Raw genomic sequence first — 25,000 nt, forward strand, 5'->3', positions numbered from 1 at the left:
GCACTATCAACATTCCTAATACCATATCAACGCTACCCCGACTTTCACTATCACCACCGTCTTCAGAGGGAGTTGCCGTGCACACATGGCGGATTCCGACTCCCAATGCTCGAGTGTGTATGGGCGACCCACTCGCCGTGTTTATGACACAATAAGCGCACATGAGTGAATTAAGACGTAGCCAGGGCGAGCGCACCGCGGCGCACACCGAGGCTGAGGATGCGTTGTCCAGACGTGGCGAGTTGGATGGTAGACTCAGGCGGGCGCTAAGGAAGGTCGGGACGGAGGATAGGCGGTAGATAGGGAAGGATAGACGGACGGGGAGCGGCAGGTAGGGGAGGACCGGCCGGAGGATAGACGGTAGATAGATAGGGTCCTGGACAAAGGGCTCGGCCTATTGTAACACCTTCGTCTGAGCGCCGTACACATCCCTCACCCCTGCTCTTCGCCCATAGCCGATGGTATCGCGAGCGTACAAGAAAACGCTTTAGTTTAGCCGAAGTGTCGAATCATAATGGCGTGACCTGAGATCCCTCAGGGGAGGGGGTGTGCGTGTACATTGCGCTGGCGGAAAACGTGGGCTATGGTCAAGACTGATACGATTTATTGTTGTTGGTTGGGGGTTTGGGTTTTGGGGTTTTTGAGGGAGGCTGTTGTGGGAGGGGTGTGTGAGAGAGAGAGAGAGAGAAGGAGAGAGCCGCGAGCGCGAGAGAAGAGAGGAAGAAGAGAGAGGCGAGAGAGCGGGAGAGGAGAGAGAGAGTGTGAGAGAGAGAGAGAGAAGAGGAGGGAGTGGGGTTGAGAGGGGGAGAGAGGGGGGGGGGGGGTGATTGGAAGGAAGGGATGGGGAAGGATGAGGAGGCAGTGATGGACGGATGGAAGAAAGGAGGGACGGGGGGGCGGGAGGCGGGCCGGAAGGGAAGAACGAAAGGGCTGGGAAGGACGGCATGCGGGAGGGCCGGCCGAACGGTCAGGTAGGCAGGCATGCGGGTAGGAGGCCGGGCGGGCGCTCAGCCCGTAAGGGAGGATGGAAGGGGGAGAAGGAGGGGAGGGATAGAAAGGAAGCAAGAACGAAAGGCCTGACGGAAGGGAAAGGCGTGAGAAAGAAAGGATGTGAGGGCAGGCACCGTGAATTAGGGTGGAAGAAAGGGAGGAAGGAACGGACGGGAAGGATGGGTGTAGGCAGAAGGGGGGAGGAACGGGGCATGAATTTCAGGGTGTAGGAAGAAAGTGGTGGAAGGACGGACGGCCGTCAATGAGTGGTAGGAAGACAGGCGGCAGGAGGACACAGCAGGGTAGGCAGCAAGGGAGGAAGGCCGGAAGAACGGAAAGGCTGGCAGTGATGTAGTTTTAGCAAGGATGGAGGGTCAGGGGGAGGGAGAGGGGGGGGGAAGGGAGCAAATTGCCCAGGCAGGCAGGCGTCAGGATGCAGAACGGCATGGTTGCGGGGAAGGGAAAAGAAGGCTGGATGGTGGAGACGACAATGCACCCGACAACTGAAAGTAGAACAAAATCAGCCACAAACAGAGGCAACAAGCGCAAGCGCCAGGAGCAAGAGACCAGCGCCCGCCGCAATGTCTCACTCTCACTCGCCCAGCCTCCCTTCACCTCTCCCTCTCCATCCCCTCTTCCCTTCTCTCTTCTCTCCTTTCTCTCTCTCTTATCTCCTCTCGCTCTTCTCTCTCTCATCTCTCTCTCTCTCTTCTCTGTCTCTCTATTCTCTCCCTCTCTCCCCACCCTTCTCTCTCTCTCTCTCTCTCTCTCCCTCCCCCCCTCTCTCTCTCTCTCTCTCTCTCTCTCTCTCTCTCTCTCTCTCCCTCTCCCTCTCTCTCCCTCTCCCTCTCTCTCCCTCTCTCTCCCTCACCCTCTCTCTCCCTCACCCTCTCTCTCCCTCACCCTCTCTCTCTCCCTCACCCTCTCTCTCCCTTATCCTCTCCTTCTCCCTTTTTCTCACCTTCACTTCCACCATCACCTTCTCCCTCATTACTACCCTAATTCTGTCCCTGCTCGTCCCTCTCTTTCACCTTCACACTTACCCTTACGCTCTACCTCCCCCTCTCCCTCCCCATCTACCCCCTCTCCTTCTCCCTTCCCCTCCAACCTGGTCCAAAAGCCCTTTGGAATGAGCGGAACGCACCGACGCACCGACACCCCCACTCGGGTCATGGTGCTGGCCGACGGACCCCAGCGTGTAAGTCGATCCCTACTTGAGCGGACATCACACCACAGGACAATGAGAGTGGCTCCTTCGCTCCCTTCCGTCGCTTGCCACAATGCTTCGTCCGCGGCCGCCCCTTCCTCGCGCCCCCGTGGCCTGAACGATCCGCCGGGGTACGAGCGATGCCGGAGGATGCGGGGCTAAAGGATAATGCAAAAGAGCTTACACTGATTCCCTTTTTTTCAACTATTTTTCTCGAGAGATTTATAACATATAAACACGTGCATGTCAAGTGGTTAGGGAGAGGGGGAAGAGGAGGGGAAGGGAGGCTTGACACACGCAAGCGCCTACCTAACTATACTAATATCTAAAAATATATATACACAAAACGTTTATCTTATACTGCAACTAAGCAACAAAAGAATTTCTAACAATTAGCAATTTCTTCAAAGAGTCAACATTGCAGGCTTGCTGGCGATATGAATGGCAATGGAGGTATGATTCTGCACAATCTTGTTTGCATGCCAAGGACGACACGAAAGCACAAACAACAAAACCTGGAACTATTCACTTTTGTTAATTGTCCAACTTCCTCTAACCCCCCCCCCCCCCCCCCCCCCCCCCCACTCGTCTCTCCTTCAATACCCTCTGCCCCCCGCTCCCCTCCCCCCCCCCCCCCCCCCCCCCCCACACCCCCCCCCCCGCTGCCAGCACCTCCCCCCCCCCCCCCCCCCCCCCCCCCCCCCCCCCCCCCCCCCCCCCCCCCCCCCCCCGTGGTAGCGTGTGTGCGTGAGTGGTGTGTGTGTTGTAGTGTGGTGTGTGTTTGTGTGTGCGTGTGTGTTGTGTGTGTGTTGTTTGTGTGTGTGTGTGTGTTGTGTGTGTGTGCTGCGTTGTCAGTGTTCCGTATTCATGATGTGCGTTAACATGTGTTGTGTTTGCGTTTGTAGAGCAGAGCGAGGAAGGGGCAGGCAAGAGAGGAGAGGGAGAGAGGTTGAGATGGGAGGGAGGAGAGAGAGAGAGTGGAGAAGAGAGAGAGAGAGAGGAGCGAGAGAGGGAGAGAGAGAGAGTGGAGAGAGGATTGATGGAGAGAGAGAGAGAGAGAGAGGAGAGAGAGAGAGGGGGGGGGGGGGGAGTGGGGAGTAGGGAGAGTAGGAGAAGAGAGTGAAGAGAAGAGAACTAGAAGTGTGTGTGTGTGTGTGTGTGTGTGTGTGTGTATTATGTGTATGTGTATGTGTATGTGTATGTATATATATGTTTATACATAATATTACAGATATATATAATATATATATATATAGATCTATTATATGTGTTGTGTGTGTGTTGTGTTGTGTGTGTGTGTGTGTGTGTTGTGTTGTGTTGTGTTGTTTGTGTGTGTGTGTATACATATTGTATACATTATAAACAAACTACATACACACACTAACCACAACACACACTCAACACACTCATATCTATAATATATGTATATATATATATTAATATTATATATATATATATAGATATATATTGTATCTTAACACATATATATATATACATATATTATGTATGTCTGTATGTATGTTATGTATGTATGCATCGTGTTAAAGAGAGATAGAGAGTGAGAAGAGAGAGTGAGAGAGAAGAGGAGAGAGGAGAGAGAAGAGGAGAGTGAGAGAGAAGAAAGAGAGAGAGGAGAGAGAGGTGAGGAGGTGGAGGGAGAGAGAGAGAGGATTGGGGAGAACGAGGATGTGAGAGAGAGAGAGAGAGAGAGAGAGAGAGATGGTGCGCGCGTACATCCGCGTCCGTATGTCGGATTTGGACCGTGGTTGGATCAATACAAGACAGAATAAATGTAGTGCTAAGAAGTGGGTCACACGCATCAAAATGCCCGCGACCTGTAGACCTGTTGCGATCAGGTCTCCCTTCCCAGGTCGGGCCTTTCTCCGGACTCGTAGGCATGCGCCGTCCCAGCTGCTCTGCTATGAGGGAGCATCACGCGACGAGGAGGAGCACATAACGGGGATTCTAGGCTATGTGCTTACACCATGAGAGGCGCTAGTATGTGGGGCATGGCGTGAGGCTCGGCGGAGGAGGCAGGGAAGGCGCGGGTACAAGGGGGCATGGCAGAAGGGCACGGCTCGATGTGCCCCTATAGCCGTGCGCCCTCCAGGCATCATTACGGAAAAATGCCGACGATGGGCCATTACTCCAATTTACCGCACGGCACTTTCACAACGTCGCCTACTCCCCCCGCCTCTCGGTACCCCCTCCCTGCCACGTCTTCCTTCGCGTTCCGGGGCCTTCGTCACTTGCAAATTGTTTTTTTTTCGTCTTAATTATCGTCACCATCCCTATCGTTCTCAATATTATCACCGTTTTTATTCATATCATCCTTATCATTATTTCAATCATCCTTATTATCATAATTGTTGTTATCGTTGTTATTCATTATCATCATAATTATTACAATTACTATCATAATCATTGTTATTAGTACTACTATTGTCGACATTGTAATCATTATCATTATCATTATTATTATTATTATTATTATTATTATTATTACAACCATTACTATTATTATTATCCTCATTACCATCATGATCATTAGCGTCCTCGTCCCTCGTCCCTCGTCCGCCACTCCCTCAGGGACCCACCTGGCGCAGATCCCTCGCTCTCCTGGAATCCCTCGCCAACAATCCCGACCCTCGACATGTAGGCCTATCCGTGTTTCTAATGATCGCTTGCTCGGCTGCAGGAGTGAGTTGCTTCCCTTCCTCTCTTCCCCCTTCGTCTTCCCCCTTCTCCTTGTCCTCTTCCCCATATCCTCTCTCTCCATTTTCCTCCCATTCCCACTATCCTCTGTCTCCATTCTCCTCCCCTCCCCCTGTACTTCTTTCTTAGGCTTTTTCTCCTTCCTTTTCCTTGTCCTCTTCTTCTCTACTCCTTCACTTTTACTATTTCCCCTTCCCCTTCCCTTCTCCTTTTCCTTCATCCTCCTCTTTTCTTTCCCCCATTCTTCTCACCTTTTTCCCTTCCCCTTTCCTCTCCTTCCCTCTTCTCTTTACAATCCCTTCCTCCTTCATTTATCTTTCTCCCATCCATATCTCCTTTCATTCACTCCCCCTTCTTCTCTCCCCTCCTCCTTCCCCTTTCCCTTTTTCTTCTCCTTACGCCTCTCATTTCCATCTCCTCTCCATCATCCCCTCCCCCTTCCATCACCCTTCCCCATCCCCATTCCTCCTCATCAACTTCTCCTCCCATCTCAGTCCCTCCTCCTCTCCTTCCCCCTCCCCTCCCCTCCCCTCCCCTCCCCTCCCCTCCCCTCCTCCTCTCCTTTCTCATCCCTCCCTCCTCCTACCTCTCCTTCCCTCCCCTCCTCCCCTCCCCTCCCCCTCCCCTCCCCATTCCGCCCCCTACACATTCACCGAAACTTCCGCGTCCTCCACAATACACTCCTGTCTTCCCCGCGGCCCCCTCTTCCGCGTTGCTCTCTCTCTCCTCTCCTCTCCTCTCCTCTTCTTCTAGTGTCTCATTCCCCTTCTTTTTATTATCATTCTCCTACCCGTTATTCCCTCTCGCTCTCCTCCACACCAATTCCTCGTATTTGTTTTTAATTATTCATTCTACATTTTCTGTTCCGTTCCCGTTTTTTGTGGCGTCTCAGCATCTCGCCGTACGCGACCTTCGCTCTTACCTTACGGGCTCTTGTGTCATACATCACGACTCCAGGAAGGGAGGGGGAGGGAGAGAGAGGGGGAGGGGGAGAGAGAGAGAGAGAGAAAAGGGAGGGGGAGGGGGAGAGGGAGAGGGAGAGGGAGAGGGAGAGGGAGAGGGAGAGGGAGAGGGAGAGGGAGAGGGAGAGGGAGATGGAGATGGAGATGGAGATGGAGATGGAGAGATGGAGATGGGGATGTAGATGGAAGATGTGAGTTGGAGATGGAGATGAGAATGGCGATGGGTGATGGAGATGGGAATGGAGGAGGTGATGGGATGGGAGCAAGGAGGAGGGAGTGGGGAGATGGGTGAAGGCAGGGGGAGAGGGAGGGCGGTTGGTGGGAGAGGGTGTGGGGTGAGGGAGAGGGAGAGGGGAAGGGAGATAAGAGGAGGGGGGAGGGTGGGGGAGGGAGGGGGAGAGGGAGAGGGAGTGGGAAAGGGTGGGGGAGCGGTGAGAGGGTAGGGAAGAGGTAGAGGAAGAGGGAAGGTGGGAGAGGGGAGAGGAGGGTAGAGGAGGGGAGGACATGAGAGAGAGAGGAGAGAAGAGAGGGAGGAGAGAGAGAGGAGAGAGGGAGAGGAGAGAGTTTGAGATGGTGATAGGAGAGAGAGAGAGAGAGAGAGAGAGAGAGAGAGAGAGAGAGAGTAAGAGAAAGAGAGAGGGGGAGATAGCGAGAAGGGAGAAAGGTAGTTAAAGAGAGAGAGAGAGAGAACTCTCTTCCTCCAGTTCAAGTACACAGACACACTTGAATTATGACATATCCGGCCCTCTTGCGTGCGTGCCTGCAAGGATGTGCGTGCGTTTGCCTGAACAAATGCATACTTACGTGAACGCCTTTGATCTCGCAACCAGCGTGCATAAACACCAAAAGAGAAGCACAAACAGAAACTACTTACATAGGGCGCGGTCTTCCAGGCCTTGGGAGCATATTTAGTGAGTTTGCTCTCCAACTCGGCAAAAACGTGTTCTCCATCTGTCAAGGAAGAAATCAAAATTTTTAAAATTCTGTCGCTATACTGGGTCTCTGACAGGCATGCGTACACTCACTCTTTCCTTCTCGTACAGATACATTTAAAACACACGCACAAACACACACACACACAAACACACACACACACACACACACACACACACACACACACACACACACACACACACACACAAACACACACACACACACACACACACACAGAGAGAGAGAGAGAGAGAGAGATGAGGAAGGGAGCGGAGAGAGTAGGAGACGGAGAGAGAGAGGAGGAGAGAAGGAGGAGTGAGAGAGAGTGAGGAGAGAAGAGAAGAGGAGAGAGAGGAGAGAGAAAGTAAGAGAAGGGAGAGAGAGAGAGAGAGTGAGAGAGGAGAGAGAGAAGGAGAGAGGGAAGTGAGAGAGAGAGAGGAGGAGGATGGAGGAGAGGTGAGAGAGAGAGAGGAGAGAGGCGGAGTGAGAGAGTGGAGAGAGGAGACTGGGGATAGATGAGGGGATGAGGAGAGAGAGGAGAGAGAGTGAGAGAGAGAGAGAGAATGTAAGAAGAGGAGAGAGGAGGGGAGAGAGATGAGAGGGAAGGAGGAGAGAGAGAGTGTTGTGGAGAGAGAGAGAGTGAGTGAGCGAGATGAGAGAAAGAAGAGAAAGAAGAGAGAGAGAGAGAGAGAGACGAGAGAGGAGGGGAGGGAGGAGGAGAGAGGAGGAGGAGGAGCTGAGAGAAGAGAGTGAGGAGAGAGTGACGAGAGAGAGAGAGAGAGTGAGAAGGAGAGAGAGAGGATAGATGAGAGAGAGGAGACGGAGAGAGGAGAGAGAGAGAGAGAGAGAGAGACAGATGAGAAGAGAGTGAGAGAGAGGAGGAAAGATGAGAGGAGAGAAGTGTAGAGAGATGAGGAGTGAGGAGAAGGAGAGAGAGAGAAGAGAGAGAGAGAGTGAGAGAGGAGAGAATGATAGAGAGAGAGAGGTGTGAGGAGAGAAGAGAGGAGAGAGAGAGAGGAGAGAGAGAAAAAGAAAAAGAGTAGATAAAAGAGAGAGTGAGAAAAGAGAGAGGGAGAGAGAGAGTAGAGGATCAGAGAGAAGGGAGGAGAGAGGAAGTAGAGAAGAGAGAGAGAGGAGGAGAGAGGAGAGAGAGAGAGAGGGAGATAGAGATGGAGGAGAGAGAGAGAATTGAGAGAGTGAGTGAGGGTGGAAGAGAGAGGGAGAGGAGAGAGAGAGGCGAGAGAGAGAGAGAGAGAGAGAGAGAGAGAGAGTGAGTGAGTGTGTGAGTGAGTGAGTGAAGTGTGAGTGAGAGAGAAAGAGAGAAGAGGGGAGTGTGAGGAGAAAGAGATAATGAGGAGAGAGAGAGGAGAGAGAGAGAGGAGAGGAGAAGAGAGGGAGGAGAGAGAGAGAGAGTGGAGAGAGTGAGGTGAGGAGAGGAGAGAGGAGGAAGAGAAGGAAAGAGAAGTGTAGAGGGAGAGAGAGAGGAGGAGAGACGAGAGAGAGAGGAGTAGAGGAGCGAGAGTAGGAGGTGGTGAGTGAGACATAGAGTAGAGGGGAGGAGGAGAGAGTGAGAGAGAGAGAGAGAGAGAGGAGAGATGATGAGAGGTGAGGAGAGAGAGCGGTGAGAGAGAGAGAGGCGTGAGAGAAGGGAGAGAGCGAGGAGAGGAGAGAGAGAGGAGAGAGAGAAGGAGAGAGAGGAGGAGTGAGGAAGAGTAGAGAGAGGAGGGAGAGGACGAGAGGGGGAGAGAGGGAGAGTGAGAGAGAGGAAGAGAGAGAGAGAGGAGAGAGAGATGAGAGAGAGAGAGTGGGAGGAAAGGAAGAGAGAAGAGGAGGAGGAGGAGACTGGAGAGTGGAGGGGGGGAGTAGTGAGGAGAGTGTGTAGTTCTGAGAGAGAGAGAGAGAGAGAGAGCGAGGGCGTGGCGGCACATGCCTCCCGGGGCTAGACAGCGCCGCGAGCCGAGATGTAAACAAACCCGGCCAGCACAGCCTTCGCTCTCGCTGCATCAGCCTTCATGTTGCACTAAACTCTCCAGCTGGATCCAAGGTTTATCATCCACTTTCATATAAAATCATAGCAAACATGTGATTATTTATCCAGCGCTTGAGACTCAAGAGATCTCGTACACGATCAGCAAATAATTTAATGAAGATGCATCTGCCTTCGCCACGGGAAACGCAGGTGAATAAACAGTGTATATAATAATTACTGAAAGTACGTTAGCGTGCATCTGGAACCTTTATGTTTCGTTCGTATTATGGCACACGGCGCGTCTTATTTTCATATATACTTAAATATTATTTGTACCATAGTCATACGAGTAGATCTGAAGTATAAGGTATTAAAAGTATTGCATATCGAACATATTGAACTTAATAGGAAAATAGTATTGCAAGATATCCAAGCAGAATAAAGAAGCGAAAGATATAACGGATCGAGTGAAAATATGATTGCAAACGTATGAAGGGAGATTAGTGATGACACAAGGACTGATTCCACAAACAATACAAAATCCCTCGTAAACAAAACAGCTTTACCAGACAAAACATTGCAGGTGCAGACAAAGCAGCATTATCAGCGCCAGAAGAGCACCCTCGAAAACAAGTAAGCATTGCCACAGATAGAAGAGTGCTCCTATACACAAGCCAAAGTTCGCCGTCTAAATAACCGTTGCACAAGAGACAACAATGAACTTATAAATCTCCTATTGCAATCCGGGGTAAAGCTGAATGATAGTCTTCCCGTAGACGTAATAGCACGGCCGTGGCCCTGTCATAAGCATGTCCTTGTCAAACCCTCCTTCGCAAAAAAAGTCAAAATAAGCACATGCGGCGGTTGCGAAACCTACACGTCCATTCCAAGCCATGATTCCACACATTCGCACAATCAATATCAATGCTTTCTACGAAGACACGCCGCCGGACGATTTGCCATTATGTATTCAGATCTCTTAAATTATTATGATGATTCCTGCCCGTGGTTCTTATCATTAGAACTATCAAATGATTCGCAGCTTTTTTGCCCGGTGATGTATCTTTACGCTGGCCCTCATCAGTAACAATCCCCAGATCCCCCTATAATCATTTCAATTATTTTTTCCGGCATAAACAAGCGGCATAGATTCCTCGGCGCCGAACCCCTTTTTTCGCCTCGACCAGACTGCCGGGCGGGCGGCCTGCGTGATAGCATCTGCCTCCGCGCTAGCACTCGCCACCTGTAACAAGTCGTATTTTGGGATTCGCTCGAAAAAAAAATGAAAGAATCTTGTTGTGTTCAGCGTTACGTAGAAAAGTTGCCTATTATCGCAGTGCATGTGTGAGAACATAATACAGTAGCATAAACGATACAGTAAGCAAGTGCTACGTGTATGCAAGTAAATGTGCAATGTGTGTGTGTGTGTGTGTGTGTATACACACACACACACATTGCACATTTACGTATATATATATATATATATATATATATATATACATATATTCATATATACATACATATATATATGTATATATATATTACAAATTATTCTTTTATACATATATACATTTATATACATACAATTTATACATATAACATATAACATATAACATTTACATATAACATATAACTATATTACATATATACCATTATACATATATACATTTATATTAATTTATTTATTATTACTTATAATTTATTATTCATTTTAAAATCCATATATATAAATATTATATATTTAATTTTATATATATATTTAAATATATATGATATATATATATATTATGTATAGATATATATATAAATATATATATATATTTTTTTATATATATATAACATTGTGGTGTGTGTGTTGTGTATATTATAAATTAATATATATATTATTATATATATATTTATATTATATTTATTGTTATATATGATATATTACACACCACCACACACACACCCACTCAACACACACACACACACAACACACAAACATATATTATAATATCTCTATTATTTATATATATATATATATATTTATGTATACAACTACACTCACACACACACACACACACACACCCACAATATATATAAATATATGTAATATTATATTTATATTTATATATATATGTTTATATATAAATATATGTGTATGTGTGTGTGTGTGTGTGTGTGTATGTGTGTGTGTATGTGTGTGTGTTTGTGCATGTGTATGTACATGCGTATGTGTATGTGTATATGTATGTATATGTGTATATATGCTTATGTATGTGTGTGTATGTATGTGTGTGTGTACGTATGTGTATATGTATATGTATATGTATATGTATATGTATGTGTATGTGTGTATGTATATATGTGTATTTGTGTATGTATGTATGTCTGTGTCTGTGTCTGTGTCTGTGTGTGGGGAGGGGGGGGGGGTTGGTGGGTGGGGGGGGTGGGGGGGGGTTATGTGGAATCTCAAGCGGGAAGACTCACATTTCTTACGGCCGCATTGGAAATTTTCCAGTAATTTCTCGGAACCTTTCCTCCCCACGCCACCTCTTAACCTCCTTTCCCCTCTCCCCCTCTTTTATCTCTCTCCCCTCCTTTTGCCCAATCCTCTCTACTTCCTCTCCCTCAGCTGTTGTTCTTCTTGCCTCTAAGCAGGAGACCCATCTGACGGGCAGACGGGGCAGCGACGCGGCATTCCTGGTCGAGGCGAGCGGCAGTTCTCCTGATGGAAAGCCCCGGGTGAGAGCAGCAGCCTTTCGCCCTGCCATGGACCCTGTGTGTGAGTGACAGTCCTTTCTGGTGGATGTGACCTGCTGCGGTAACTGACAGCCCTCTTGGGCAGGGAGGGAGGGAGGGAGGGAGGGAGGGGGGTGTAAACATGGTAGGGAGGAGCACTTCTTCGAAGCTCCCTTTGCCAGAACTTCCTCCTCGGCGCTTGGTGCTTCGTGCGCCGCTGCGCTTCAATCTCTCGAGATCTAAAACTCCTGGAAGCTCAATGACAAAACACTGCTGACGAAGCGGCTGGAAAAAGCCCAGTGCCCGAGAATCCTCTCCGTACGAGACCAGCGGTGGAAGCCTCGGCGCTCATCAATCGTGGCGAAGGAGACACGGCCTCGGCGATCGTTCTCTCGGGCCTCGTCTGCGCGATCCATCAAGGCTCTTAATCTTGCAGCGGACATGCGGCGTTGGGGAGAGCATGTCTGAGTGTCTGTCTGTCTGGCTACGGAAGAGCGCCGGAGAGGTGTCTGGGGTCGGCGGCGGCGGCGGCGGAGGAGAAGGCCGTGATGACCTGCTCGAGGGTGGCGACCTTCTGCTCTACAAGGAAGAAGGTGAAGGCATGACGGCCGGAGCTCAAGGCTGGGCTACGGTATAATAAACATGTAGTCTGGCGGCCGTCTCACACTGCCCACCCACCCTCCCTCCATACTCCTCCCAGCATTCTGCCCTCCGCCCTCCCCCTTCCACTCCGCCGTCCACCCTCCACCCAGCGCCTCGCCCCGGCTAGGCATCACACCGGCCGTCCGCCCATCCACCGCACACACTCATGCCACGCCGAAAGGACTCGAGATCCACCTTCACTCACGCAGGACGCGGAAAGGAGGCTCCGCAGCACTAGATTTTTCTCGATGAGGGATGATCCGCGTTCTCTTTTTTGAACCGTTTGGGTCTTTGTCGAACGTTGAACACACGTTAATCCTTACGGCTTACCTCTTTTTCATCCATCTTACAACCCACGCACTGGCACGCTACGCCAACAAAACATCGGGGGGGGCCCTCACTCAGGGCAGCCCCGGCGGTCACGTCTCACGTCCAAAGTGTCCGAGGCTGGACTGACTTATTCCTTAATCTTCAACCTTTACTTTAAATCTCGGCTCATCTGCTAAGCGCCTTTGCCCCTCCGCCATTTTATTTACATCCCTCCCTAACCCCTATCAGCTCTCCCTCCCTCCCTCTCTCTCTCTCTCTCTCTCTCTCTCTCTCCGCGGCTAGCGCTCTCTTCGTCTCAGGAGCTCGATCGTCGCTGATGAGTTCCCTCTCGAAGCGCACGTGTCGCGAACTCTGCGCTGCTCTCGCTTCGCGCGACTCGCTCGCCCTCTTCGCAGTTCATTTATTCCTCGCTGCGTCATCGCTCTAGGCAGGGCGTCGACGCGCGACATTTCGCCCCGCTCGACACTTCCCGAGGACGAAACCGCAAGGCCGGTTCCGGCACCACGAGCGCGTGAAAGGCTGTGGCTCCTTCAGCCGCGGAAAGAGGAGGGAGCAGACATTTCCCGTGCTCGGAAGCGGCGGCAGATGCTGCGGACCACCTCCTGCTCGAGAGGATTGCTTCTATCCTCTCCCTCTCCCTGTCTCTCTTATTCTTCTCCCTCGCGTCCCTCTCCCATCGCCCGGAGCGTCTCCTCCCAGCACCTCACGCCAGTTCCATCTCCCTAGATACACCCGCTCTTCTATCCACTCCTCCCTATATTCCTTCCCCTTCTCCTTCTCCTTTATTCTTCCCCTCTTCCCTCTCCCTCCTACCTCTCCCTCTCCCTCTTCCTTTTTCTTCCCCCTCTCTCTCTCCCCTCTCCCGCTTCTTCTCCCCCTTTCCCTTTCCCTTTCCTTCCTTCCTCCCCCCTTTCACCCTCCCCCTCCCCTCCCCCTCCCCCTTTTCCCCTCTCCCTCTACCTTTCTCTTTCCCTCTTCCTCTTCCTCTTTCTTTCCCTTCTCCCTCTCCCTCTCCCTCTCTCTTCTCCCTCTTCCTTTCCCATTCCCCCCCCTCTCCCTCCTCCCTCTACCTCCCCTCTCACCCCTCTCCCTCCCCCTCCCTCTCCCCCTCCCTCTCCCTCCCCCTCTCCCCCTCCCTCTCCCCCCCCCCCTCCCCCTCCCTCTCCCTCTCCCTCTCCCTCCCCCTCACCTTCTCCTTCTCCTTCTCCTTCTCCTTCTCCTTCTCCTTCTCCCTCTCCCTCTCCCTCTTCCTCTTCCTCTCCCTCTCCCTCTCCTTCTCCTTCTCCTTCTCCCTCTCCCTCTCCTTCTCCTTCTCCTTCTCCTTCTCCCTCTCCCTCTCCCTCCCGCATTCCACAAACGCTATCAGCTTCCATTACAAGGCGTCTTGTCGCCTACATCCAACCGCCCAAGACTATTAAGTCAAATTAAGTTTAATTAAGTGGATTTTTGTTCGGTTGGTGCGGGTACCTGTCATTACCCGCCGCGGTCACCAACCCAACTTCAATCATTTTCAGGTTGCTTCGCTAAAAATTTCGCAACCTCGTAAAAACAAATCCAGGCTTTTTTTTTTCAACCTTTCGCCATTTCTATCGCTTTCGCAACCCCAATATCTTACTCGGAAAAGGAGAAAAAAAGAAAAAAGAAGTAGAAAACATGGCCATGATATGCTTCCAGTGTCACAGATTTCTGTACCCCTCACCCTTCTCTCACTACCCCCCCCCCCTTATTCACTAAACCTTCCCCTTCCAACCCCCCACCCCCACCCCCACCCCTAGAACCAAACACCTGAGATAGAGTGAGTTAGGGAGGAGAGATAGAGAGATAGATAGAGATAGATAGATAGATAGAGAGAGAGAGAGAGAGAGAGAGAGAGAGAGAGAGATAGAGAGAGAGAGAGGAGAGAGGGGGGGGGGGGGGGGGGGGAGAGAGAGAAGGAGAGAGAGGGAGGAGAGAGAGAGAGAGAAGGAGAGAGAGAGGGACGAAAAGGGCAGAGTAACAGGAAACAGAGTTTTTGGTAAGAGAAACCACCGCAGAGAGAGACGAAGGGCAGAGTAAATTTAAAAGTGAACACACGATAGCGAAAGAGCAACGGTCATACATAAAACCATCGAATCCTAATGAAGATCAAAACATCCTTTTCTCTCCCTCCCTCCCTCCCTCCCTCCCTCCCTCCCTCCCTCCCTCCCTCCCTCCCCCTCTCTCCCTCCCTCCCTCAGAAACAGAACACCCCACCCCACCCATCCCTTTCCCCCGCCTCCTTCCTCCTAAATATAAGCCTCTCTTCCATTATCCCATCTGTGTCTCCCTCCTACATTTCTCTCATTTTTTCCTCCCTTCCTTTCCTCCTCCCCTCTTTCTCTCTCTCCTATCCTTCTTATTCTTCCTTCCTCCTCCTTTCTCCTCATTTCTCCCTTTCTTCCTCTTTCACCCCGCCCCTCCTCCCTTTCTAACTCTCCAATCCCACACCTCTTCCCCCTCTCCCTCCTCCATCCCAATCCTCCTTCCCCTCCCCTTCTCTGCCCCTGATCTGCCTCTCATCCCACCCCTCCTCCCCTTCTCCCTCCCCTATCCAACCCCTCCTCCCCTTCTCCCTCCCCTATCCAACCCCTCCTCCCCTTCTCCCTCCCCTATCCAACCCCTCCTCCCCTTCTCTCTCCCCCACCCCACCCTCCTCCCCTTCTCCTTCCCCTATCCTCCCCCACCCCACCCTCCTCCCCTTCTCCTTCCCCTATCCTCCCCCACCCCACCCCTCTTCCCCTTCTCCCTTCCTCACCCCACCCCTCCTCCCCTTCTCCCTCCCCCATCCAACCCCTCCTCCCCTTCTCCTTCCCCTATCCTCCCCTACCCCACCCTCCTCCCCTTCTCCTTCCCCTATCCTCCCCCACCCCACCCCTCCTCCCCTTCTCCCTCCCCACCTAACCTCACCCACCCACCCACCCGGCTCTACCCCCTCGGCGGGATATACCCACATCGCTCCGCGGAGTGAAACTTGCATCGACATAATGTACTCGAGAATAAAATTGCAACTTTATCCTCCCGACGGCCGGGGTATCCAGCAGCGGCCGGGTCGATTCCGAGCGCGACCGTAAGCATTATCCGCGCCATCGCTCCAAGGAAGTCGGAGGCTGTCAGCCGCCAGATGAACTGTTTATCCTATCGGCATAAGCATCTCCCGGGGCAAAACAAGCCTACCCAGCGAAAAGTTATCGGGCTGGTGAACACAAAATCTAAAATAAATAAATAAATAAACAAAGAAAAAAGAAACGGTTTCGCGATAATACGATTTTGCGGACGAGGCGAATAATACAGATTGACTGGGCATCATTATGAGTTTCTTGGGCTGAACTTGTAAACAATAATATGATAGCTTGATAGAATTATTTGGGAAGGAGGAGGAGGAGGGCGAGGGGGGGAGAAAACCGGTAATAAAAATAAAAGTAAATAAAAAAATGAGTAATAAAAAAATAAAATATATAGCGTGAATAGTTATGGGTGGAGGGAGAAGAACGGGAGCGAGAGAAGAATATACGAGTGCAGTAATGAAAAGTATGTATGGGGTTGTGGGCAGGGGTGGGGGAGAGGGAGAGAGAGAGGAATAGTTAAGGGGAGAGAAAGACTAGGAGGGAGAGGGGGGACACCCAATAAGAGTAAGAGCGCGCAGGGACTACAAGAGATCAGAGGGGTTGTTGGCTTTACTAAACACACGGTCGGTTAATAATTACAAATGCGCTTTGGTTGTTTCTTTCTCTTCACTGTTGCTTTATCTACACCTATCGTATGTTTCCTAATCGTAATATTCGTTATCGATGTTTCTCCTTTTCTCCTCCCTTGGTCATCATTAATCTTTAGTCGCATCGTTCGTTTTAAAATAATTCCTTTGGCAGTTAACTTCGTGGACTCTGCCCTTGGAATGGACACGTAAAATCAAGGAAAAATAATAATTGAATAGATAAATAGATAAATAGAGAATGTAAAATCATACAAAGACGTTTCATGCTTGTCCAGGTCTTATTTACGAAAGAATAAAATCCCGTCTTCCTTCCGAACGAACAGCGTCACTTCGCACGAAATCCGCGCAGGCGCATTCGAAAGTACACGAACGCCGGTGTAGGTGCCGTTCCCAAAGAAAAGACCACAATACAAATGAAGAATAACCATGCCTGCGTACCTTAAGAAACAACTGACTGACGCCACACACAAACATCATAACATCATGGTCAAAACACACATAAATATCACAATTCTTGGCTCACAAAATATATAATGACAGCATCTTGGAGAGCGCCGAGCCGGCTGTGAGTATAACGCCACGCAACACTCGTGAGTTTCCACAACACACCCCGCCTTTTCCCATATTTATATACTCTTCAAACGCTTCTCCTTCAATATCCCTCGATCCTTCGTCTGGAGTAAAAAAGTAAAGGTATTAGAGAAGTGACACGGGGTAGTGTTGATTTGCAGCTACACGCGTGACCACGTGACACACTCACCTAATGACTCCAAGTGCCACGGCGGAGAGCGAGGCCACGTGCAAAATTGGGTCGTTTTGATGAAATTGGTAACGCGACGACGCGGCCGCCCCAGGGAATATTAAGCATTCCTAATGGAGATTGATACAGTCTACCGGTATTTGGTGAAGTGAGGGGAGTATATCCACTAGTCACACAGGTGTTTAGATCGTCAGTCCTCCTCCCCTCTCTCCCGTATAAATAAGTGCCCCAACATCCATCCACATTCTCAACCCTTTCCCTCCCTTCATCCTTCTTCTCCCGTCTCCGACCAATGCTTCTCTCTTCTCCACATACTACCTCTCTTCTCTTACTCTCTCTCTCTCTCTCTCTTCTGCTCTTCTCTCTCTCTCTCTCTCTCTCTCTCTCTAACTCTCTACTCTCTCTCTCTCTTTATTTCTCTCTCTGATTCGTACTTATTCCTTTCTCCCTCTCTCTTTAGACTCCCTCTCTTCTTCTATCTCTCTCTCTCTCTCTCTAGCTCTCGCTCTCTCACTCTCTCGTTCTCCCTCCCTCTCATTCTCGCTCACTCTCTCTCTCTATTTCTCTTATATCCCCCTCTTCTCTTACCCTCTTCCTCCTCCTCCTCCTCCTCCTTCTTCTTCTTCTTCTTCTTCTTCTTCTTCTTCTTCTTCTTCTTCTTCTTCTTCTTCTTCTTCTTCTTCTTTCTCATCTTCTTCTTCTTCTTCTTCTTCTCCTTCTTCTTCTTCTTCTTCTTCTTCTTCTCTCTCTCTCTCTCTCTCTCTCATATTCTTTTTTTATTTTTCCATTTACATAATCGTACCTCGTTATATTTCTGTATTCACTATATTTTCTGTCCTCAATATACTTATAAAGCACTGACTTTCTCTCATCACTATATTTTCTGTCTTAACTTCATTTTTCTATGCTCATTATATATATCACTATATTTTCTGTCCACATTTATTCATCCCTTCACTATATATTATATATTATATTATGCGTCTGACCTCACTGTATTTCTGACCTCACTATATTTTCTGTCCACATTATATTTCATTGTATTTTCTGTGTTCTTTTCTGTATTTTCTCTCTCTTTCTCTCCTCTTTCTTCTCGTTTTATCCAACGTCTTTTTACAGGCTGTCTCTCTTCTTCACTGACTCCTTACTCACTGTCTAGCAATCATATTTCCTCCCTTCTCACTATTTTCTCCTCCTCTATCTCTCTCTCTCTCTCTCTCTCTCTCTCTCTCTCTCTCTCTCTCTCTCTCTCTCTCTCTCTCTCTCTCTCTCTCTCTCTCTCTCTCTCTCTCTCTCTCTCTCTGTGTGTGTGTCTCTGTCTCTCTGTCTCTCTGTCTATCTATCTATCTATCTATCTCTATCTATCTATCTCTATCTATCTCTCTATCTATCTCTCTCTCTTTCCCCCCTCTCTCTCTATCTCTCTCTCTCTTTCCCCTCTCTCTCTCGCTCTCTCCTTTTCCCCTCTCTCTCTCGCTCTCTCCTTTTCCCCTCTCTCTCTCGCTCTCTCCTTTTCCCCTCTCTCTCTCGCTCTCTCCTCCTTTTCCTCTCTATATATTATATATATATATATATATATTTATATATATTATATTATATATATTTATATATATATACTATTCTATCTCTCTTATATATACACTCCTCTCTCTCTATCTCTCTCTTTCCCCTCTTTCTCTCTCTCTCTCTCTCTCTCTCCCCCCCCCCCTCTCTCTCTCTCTCTGTCTGTCTGTCTGTCTGTCTGTCTGTCTGTCTGTCTGTCTGTCTGTCTGTCTGTCTCTCTCTGTCTGTCTGTCTGTCTGTCTGTCTGTCTGTCTGTCTCTCTCTCTCTCTCTCTCTCTCTCTCTCTCTCTCTCTCTCTCTCTCTCTCTCTCTCTCTTTACAAATGAGAACAGGAGAGAATATTCAATGAAACATGGTATTATTAGTGTTAATATAATTTTATGATTATAACTTTCCATAATCTTCCACACTTTATTTCTATTATATTTAGTCGGCATCGTGCCCGAGGTAAGGAGGATGTCTGCAGAGAGCGGAGGCAAGAACAAGGGGGTGGGGGAGAGAGGAAATAGTTAAACACAAATATAAGAGACAGAAAGAGAAAGAGAGAAATAGAAGAGGGAGAGAAAGAGAGGCAAGAAAGGAGGGAAGGAAAGAAGTGGAGAGAACGAAATGAAGAGAGAGAGAGAGAGAGAGAGAGAGAGAGAGAGAGAGAGAGAGAGAGAGAGAGAGAGAGAGAGAGAGAGAGAGAGAGAGAGAGAGAGAAGAAGAAAGAGAAAGAGAGAGAAAGAGAGAGAGAAAGAGAGAGAGGAGGAAGAGAGAGAGAGAGAGAGAGAGAGAGAGAGAAGAGAGAGAGAGAGAGAAAGAGAAGAGAAGAGAGAGAGAGAGAGAGAGAGAGAGAGAGAGAGAGAGAGAGAGAGAGAGAAAGAGAAGAGAAGAGAAGAGAAGAGAAGAGAAGAGAAGAGAAGAGAAGAGAAGAGAAGAGAAGAGAAGAGAAGAGAAGAGAAGAGAAGAGAGGAGAGGAGAGGAAAGGAGAGAAGAGGAGAGGAAAGGAGAGACGAAGGAAGGTAAGGGGATGGAAAAGGATGGTGGAGGAAGGGAGAAGAGCGGTGGGGAGGAGAGAGGAAGGACAGGGGTTGAGGGAGGATAGAAAGGGAGGAAGAGAATATGAGAGGAAAGGAGGGGAGGAAGGGAAGCGAGAGGTAGGGATGGAGGGGAGGAGAGAGACGAGGAGGAGGAGAGGGGAGGAGGGGGCGCGGAGGGGGAGGAGGAAAAGGTGGAACGAGGCATTTCCTCGTGCCGCATCCCACCCGACAACAACACCTCGGTTAGGATATAAAAAAAATCTCAGTCTCGATCATTTCCTGGTGATTTCCGGCGCTGTTATTCGAGCCGAAAAGGAGTGTGGTGGCGCAGCTGAAGAACAGTTCTTTGTCTCACCAGCTGTGTTCATTAGCCCTCTCTCCTGGCCTGCCCTCTGGCCTGCCGACCTGGCCACTCCGTCCCTCCGCTCCAACCGCCCTCCCGCCCTCTAGCCCACCTCCTGGCGCTAGGCCTATCCAACGTCTATCCACCGAAGCTCCGTCTGGGCGAACCTCTTCAAAATTACTAGCACATCGAACCTACTCTGTTCTGTCTTTCCTCTTCAGTTACTTCTCTAGTGAGATTCTGCGAGTCTCCAATCGGGCCCTGGCACGAACCGGAGGTATATTTCCCCAACATATTATCTGTGTCATTTCTCTAAAGCTACATAGTTTCATCTTGTTAACATATCTTTATGTTTTGTTCTGATTTATGTACGAGACTACGTGAACCCTGTCAGCGACTTATCAAGACAAGGGTGAGTATAGCCTATGTTACCTCATCCTTTGGAGACGTTTGCCTCAATAAATTAGTTAGAAAGTTAAAAAAAAAAGGGGGGGGGAGAGAAGAAAGCATCTGCTACCCGTCTATCCATCGAACCCCCATTTAAGTGAACCTTTTCGAAATTATGCGCACGTCGTACCTCTGTTGTTGTTTTTTTCCTCTACAAGTCCTTCCCCATATTTCCCGTGCGGTTTTGTGGTTCCTCACCCCCAGCTTCTCCTTCTGAACCTCACGACATCTTATTCTCTCCTTTTCTGTCATTCTCAAATTCGTTCTTTCCCCTTTCTTTCTCTATTTTTTCTATTCTTCCTCTATCCCTCTCGCCTATCTATTTATGTCAGTAATTTTCCTCTTAAACAATTTTCATCTTCGTCGCTGATCATCTTTGATTTTCTTAATTTCGAGCGAGAGAAGAGATGGGATAGGCGAGAGATGAGATAGGAGAGATGAGAAATGAGAGAAGAGAGCGGAGAGATAAGAGAGGAAAGGGGGGAGTCAAGAGAAGAAAGTTGAGGGGGGAGAGAGGAGCATCGAGAAAGGGCAGAGGAGTAGGAGAGATGGGAGAGGAGAGAGGAGAGAGCAGAGACGAGAGAGGAGAGAAGAGAGAATAGGGATGAGAGATGAGAGACGAGAGAGAGGAGAGAGGAGAAAGGAGGGAGGAGAGGGGAAGAGCAGCAGCGAGAAAAGAAAGGCGAGAGAGAGCACCCGCTACCCATCTATCCGTCCGTCCCTCACCCAGTCCGCTAATATACATCCATCATCGATCACCTCGACCCTCGCGAAAAAAACGAACTTTCCTTTCACCCACGTAATTAAAACCGAAGATGTTACGTCTGCCCGCCAAAGGAGACAAAGGAGAGAGATTCTTATCGTGGCCAAAGGAGTCTCATTCGGGAGGAGACCCGAGTGACGCAAGATCCAAAAGGCTGGATGAGTGACCGTCTTAGTTTGCGTCCCTTTTTTTTTTTAATCTCGCCTTGAAAAAAAATGAGGCAAAATACGTTTTGATATAATGACTGTATCTCCGTTTACTGTGCGACTCTACCTCCCCCTTCCCTTTCCCTCCCCCTCCCCCTGTCAGAGAGGTTCCAAAAGGCTGAATAATTGACTGCCTTAGTTCCCGATGAGGGTTTCGCGTTTATTTTTCTCTCTCCTTACAAAATATGAACTAACCTAAAGCTAGCCATACACCTGCAGATTTGATCGCTCATGACCAACAGATATGGAATGCGAGAGATGAAATCTGCCGCTCTACTCGCCACTAACTGCGCAGACTAAATCGCTCAGATATCCAACTCACTCCAGTGTAGTGTTCAGAGTAGATCACATGATATTCATATCCGTGCCTCACACATATAAATACAACACCCTATAAAACTCCCACAACCATTCTCACATTACTAGTTTTTTCTTCCTTCTTTCTCTCTCAACCGACGTTACATATACTCGCATCACTACTCGCATTCGCACTCACTCCACATTTGTAAACACACGCGCATAAACGCTTAGACACAAACACACATAAATACACAACACCAAATACCACACACACACACCACACACACTCTCTCTCTATCACTCTCTTCTCAACACATAATCGCAAGTCGCACCAGCATTCACCCACACTTATGTCAGCCACACACTGAACTATTCAACCCGTGGAAGGAAAGAACTCTCGCATTTATCCATAGACTCAGCGATAAAATCTGTACGGGGGTAAAAACTTCCAACATGATGGAAGATCAAAATGAGCGATTTTATGTGCGAGGTTTTATCTTTATCGCCCCATACACAGGCAGATATTTAGGAGATTTGGTCCGTAGCGATCAAATCTGCTGAAACTGAGCGATCAAATCTGCAGGTGTATGGCTAGCTTTAATGTCAATGCAGTGACTGTCTCGTGATATACCATGACAACCCCCCTCCCCCGCACCACACCCCTACCCTTGTACGTAATCTCGATAGCAAAGCCACCTGATCTCGCCACGATCCTGTAGGAGATATTATCGGAAACCTTGGAAACCGTTGACGCCCCATAACGCCGACCCGCCCCTATCCCCCGCCTCCTTCCCCTGCCCTTCCCTGACCCCTAAGATTATTCCTCCGAGCCGCCCTCACTGACCATAACATGCAATATATCAGCAGACACTTCAAATGACCTTTTCCCTTTTTTATCTGGCCGCAGACCTCAGATAAAGCCCTTGCTGAACTTTATTTGACCTCCGCTGATCCTGACATGCCTCTGCCTCATAGCACGGGGTGAGGCCCCTCCTCCCGCCCCCTCCCCTACCCCCGCTTGGCCCAGCGTTAATAGCCTCATATCACCGCCTGATGAGCTGTAGTAGCGCCACTATCGCCAGCGGAGAGCGCTTATCTGATAGCACTGGCATGCACCTTAGCCCACGAAACACCGGCAGTGCTAAGGCGGTGACTCATGCCTGCTGCTGCCGACCTCACTGTTAGCACCGTCGCCTGTCGCATTACTTTCCTCATTCTCTGCCTCAGTACTTCCTCATTACTCCCTTGCTGCCGACGGTTCTCGAAAGAACCGACAGCGCGGTGGCAACCTGCGGGAGTTAGTCAGCCGGTGAGGATTTCCCGGTGGATGCTCTGCAACTCCTTTCGGCCACGCAATTGCAACTGTGATGAAATATCAACGAGCCATGGGGTGTCGCGAGAAAAGAAGTGTGTAGGGTGAGCCGATAAGAGTGAAAGGTAGCGAGCCTGAAGCGAAGGGTTGGCTCCCAGCAGGTAGCGTCCAGGGATGGCGACGCCCACACGCCCACCATAACATACATACATAAATAAACACGTATGTATATACATACATACATACATACTACCATACACACATACGTACATACATACATACTACCATACACACATACGTACATACATACATACTACCATACACATATATGTAAACAAATATACAACCATATATAAATACAACCATTCACACTTACATACATACATATATATAAATACATACATTCATACATGCATACATACATACATATATACATACATACATACATACATACATACATAAATACATTCATAAATATACACATACATACACAGATATATACATACATAAATACATGCAACCATACACACACACACACACACACACACACACACACACACACACACACACACACACACACACACACACAACCCCCGAAGGCGAGAGCGGCGTCCACTTACCGATGACAGTGGCCAGTCCGAAGAGATCGGTGTCTTGCATACCCAGCTGCTGCAGGTACGAGCACACCTGGCTGTAGACCTCGGCGACTCTGCTCTTCACCTGTGCACGGAGACAAGGGGGCGAGTTAGGGAGATTTTGTGCGGCTTTTGTTTTCTTTTGGTTGCAGGGGTTGCTTTTTTTGGGGGGAGAGAAGGGAGGGGGTAATGCGGGGAGGGGGGAGGGAAATTTTCGAAACTTTGATGATGGGGATGGGGATGGGGGTGGGGATGGGGATGGGGATGGGGATGGGGATGGGGATGGGGATGGGGATGGGGATGGGGATGGGGATGGGGATGGGGATGGGGATGGGGATGGGGATGGGGATGGGGATGGGGATGATGATGGTGATTATAATGATGGCGATGGTGATAATAATGATAATAGTACTTTTAAGCATAATAACAATCATGATGAGGATAACAATAACAATTATCATCATTATAATAATAATCATCATCAAAACATAATAACAATAAATAGTCAATCTTATCAATACAAAGGAGTCACGTAAAAACAAATTGCTGTTTGCTTCCTATATTTCTAAATGCTTATTTGAACATCTCTAAAGTAAAAAAACGTTTGTGTGTGTGTGTTTTTTTTCTTCTTCTTTTTCTTTTTTTGGGGGGGTCTAGTCTATATGTGCGTGCGAACAGAAGTAGCTACAGAAGCCAAGACAAGCGAGAAAATGCGTCAAAACACGACGAAATTTCCGCCTTCCTCTTCAAGTCTTGACAAAGCCGCGCCCCTTTATCCATGGGTTTGAATAAGCCTCGATCAAGCCATCTCTTCTTTACATCCTTCTTCTTTTCTTCCTCTTTTCGGCTCTCCTCTTTTTTTCTTTTTTTTTGCTCTTCTCTTTGCTCCTCTCTTCTCATCTCTCCCTCTTTATCTACTTATATCTAATTTATATATCTTATGTATCTATTTCTCCCGCGTTAGAATGTCTATACATCAGTCTATCCATCCATCTAGCTATCTATCTGTCATTCTATCTATCCCTCTATCTGTCTGTCTGCCTGTCTGTCTATCTGTCTGTCTGTCTGTCTGTCTGTCTGTCTGTCTGTCTGTCTGTCTGTCTGTCTGTCTGTCTCTCCACCACCACCTCCACCTCCACATGCACCTGCACCTCCACCTCCACCTCCACCTCCACCACCACCACCACCTCCACCTCCACCTCCACCTCCACCTCCACCTCCACCTCCACCTCCACCTCCACCTCCACCTCCACCTCCACCTCCACCTCCACCTCCACCTCCACCTCCACCTCCACCTCCACCTCCACCCCCGCCCCTACCCCCCTCCCCCCTTATTGACAAACAAACCCTTGGACCCCCAACCCACCGGCGGGCGAATCCCCTCCGATGGAGAACCGCAGCGGGCCTCCGCCTCTCAAAAACCGCTAATATCCAACCGCAGTGAAAC

At 49.0% G+C, this 25,000-nt stretch overlaps 1 protein-coding gene across 6 annotated transcripts in view; it reads right to left on the bottom strand.

Annotated features, from left to right (window-relative positions):
* LOC122252417 (uncharacterized) overlaps positions 1 to 25,000 on the bottom strand; it is a 125,470-nt gene that overhangs the window by 54,090 nt on the left and 46,380 nt on the right. For all 6 annotated transcript variants that reach the window (XM_086551563.1, XM_086551558.1, XM_086551561.1 and 3 more), the window contains exons 3-4: positions 23,539 to 23,638; positions 6,749 to 6,825 (exon numbers count right to left, since the gene is read on the bottom strand). In XM_086551563.1, the coding sequence (XP_086407689.1) occupies positions 6,749 to 6,825; positions 23,539 to 23,638 (177 nt within the window). The remainder of the gene's footprint in view (positions 1 to 6,748; positions 6,826 to 23,538; positions 23,639 to 25,000) is intronic.

The sequence above is a fragment of the Penaeus japonicus genome, unplaced genomic scaffold (assembly GCF_977035675.1).
Source record: "Penaeus japonicus unplaced genomic scaffold, GWHDUDI00000001_assembly GWHDUDI00000025, whole genome shotgun sequence".
NCBI classification, from domain to species: domain Eukaryota; kingdom Metazoa; phylum Arthropoda; class Malacostraca; order Decapoda; family Penaeidae; genus Penaeus; species Penaeus japonicus.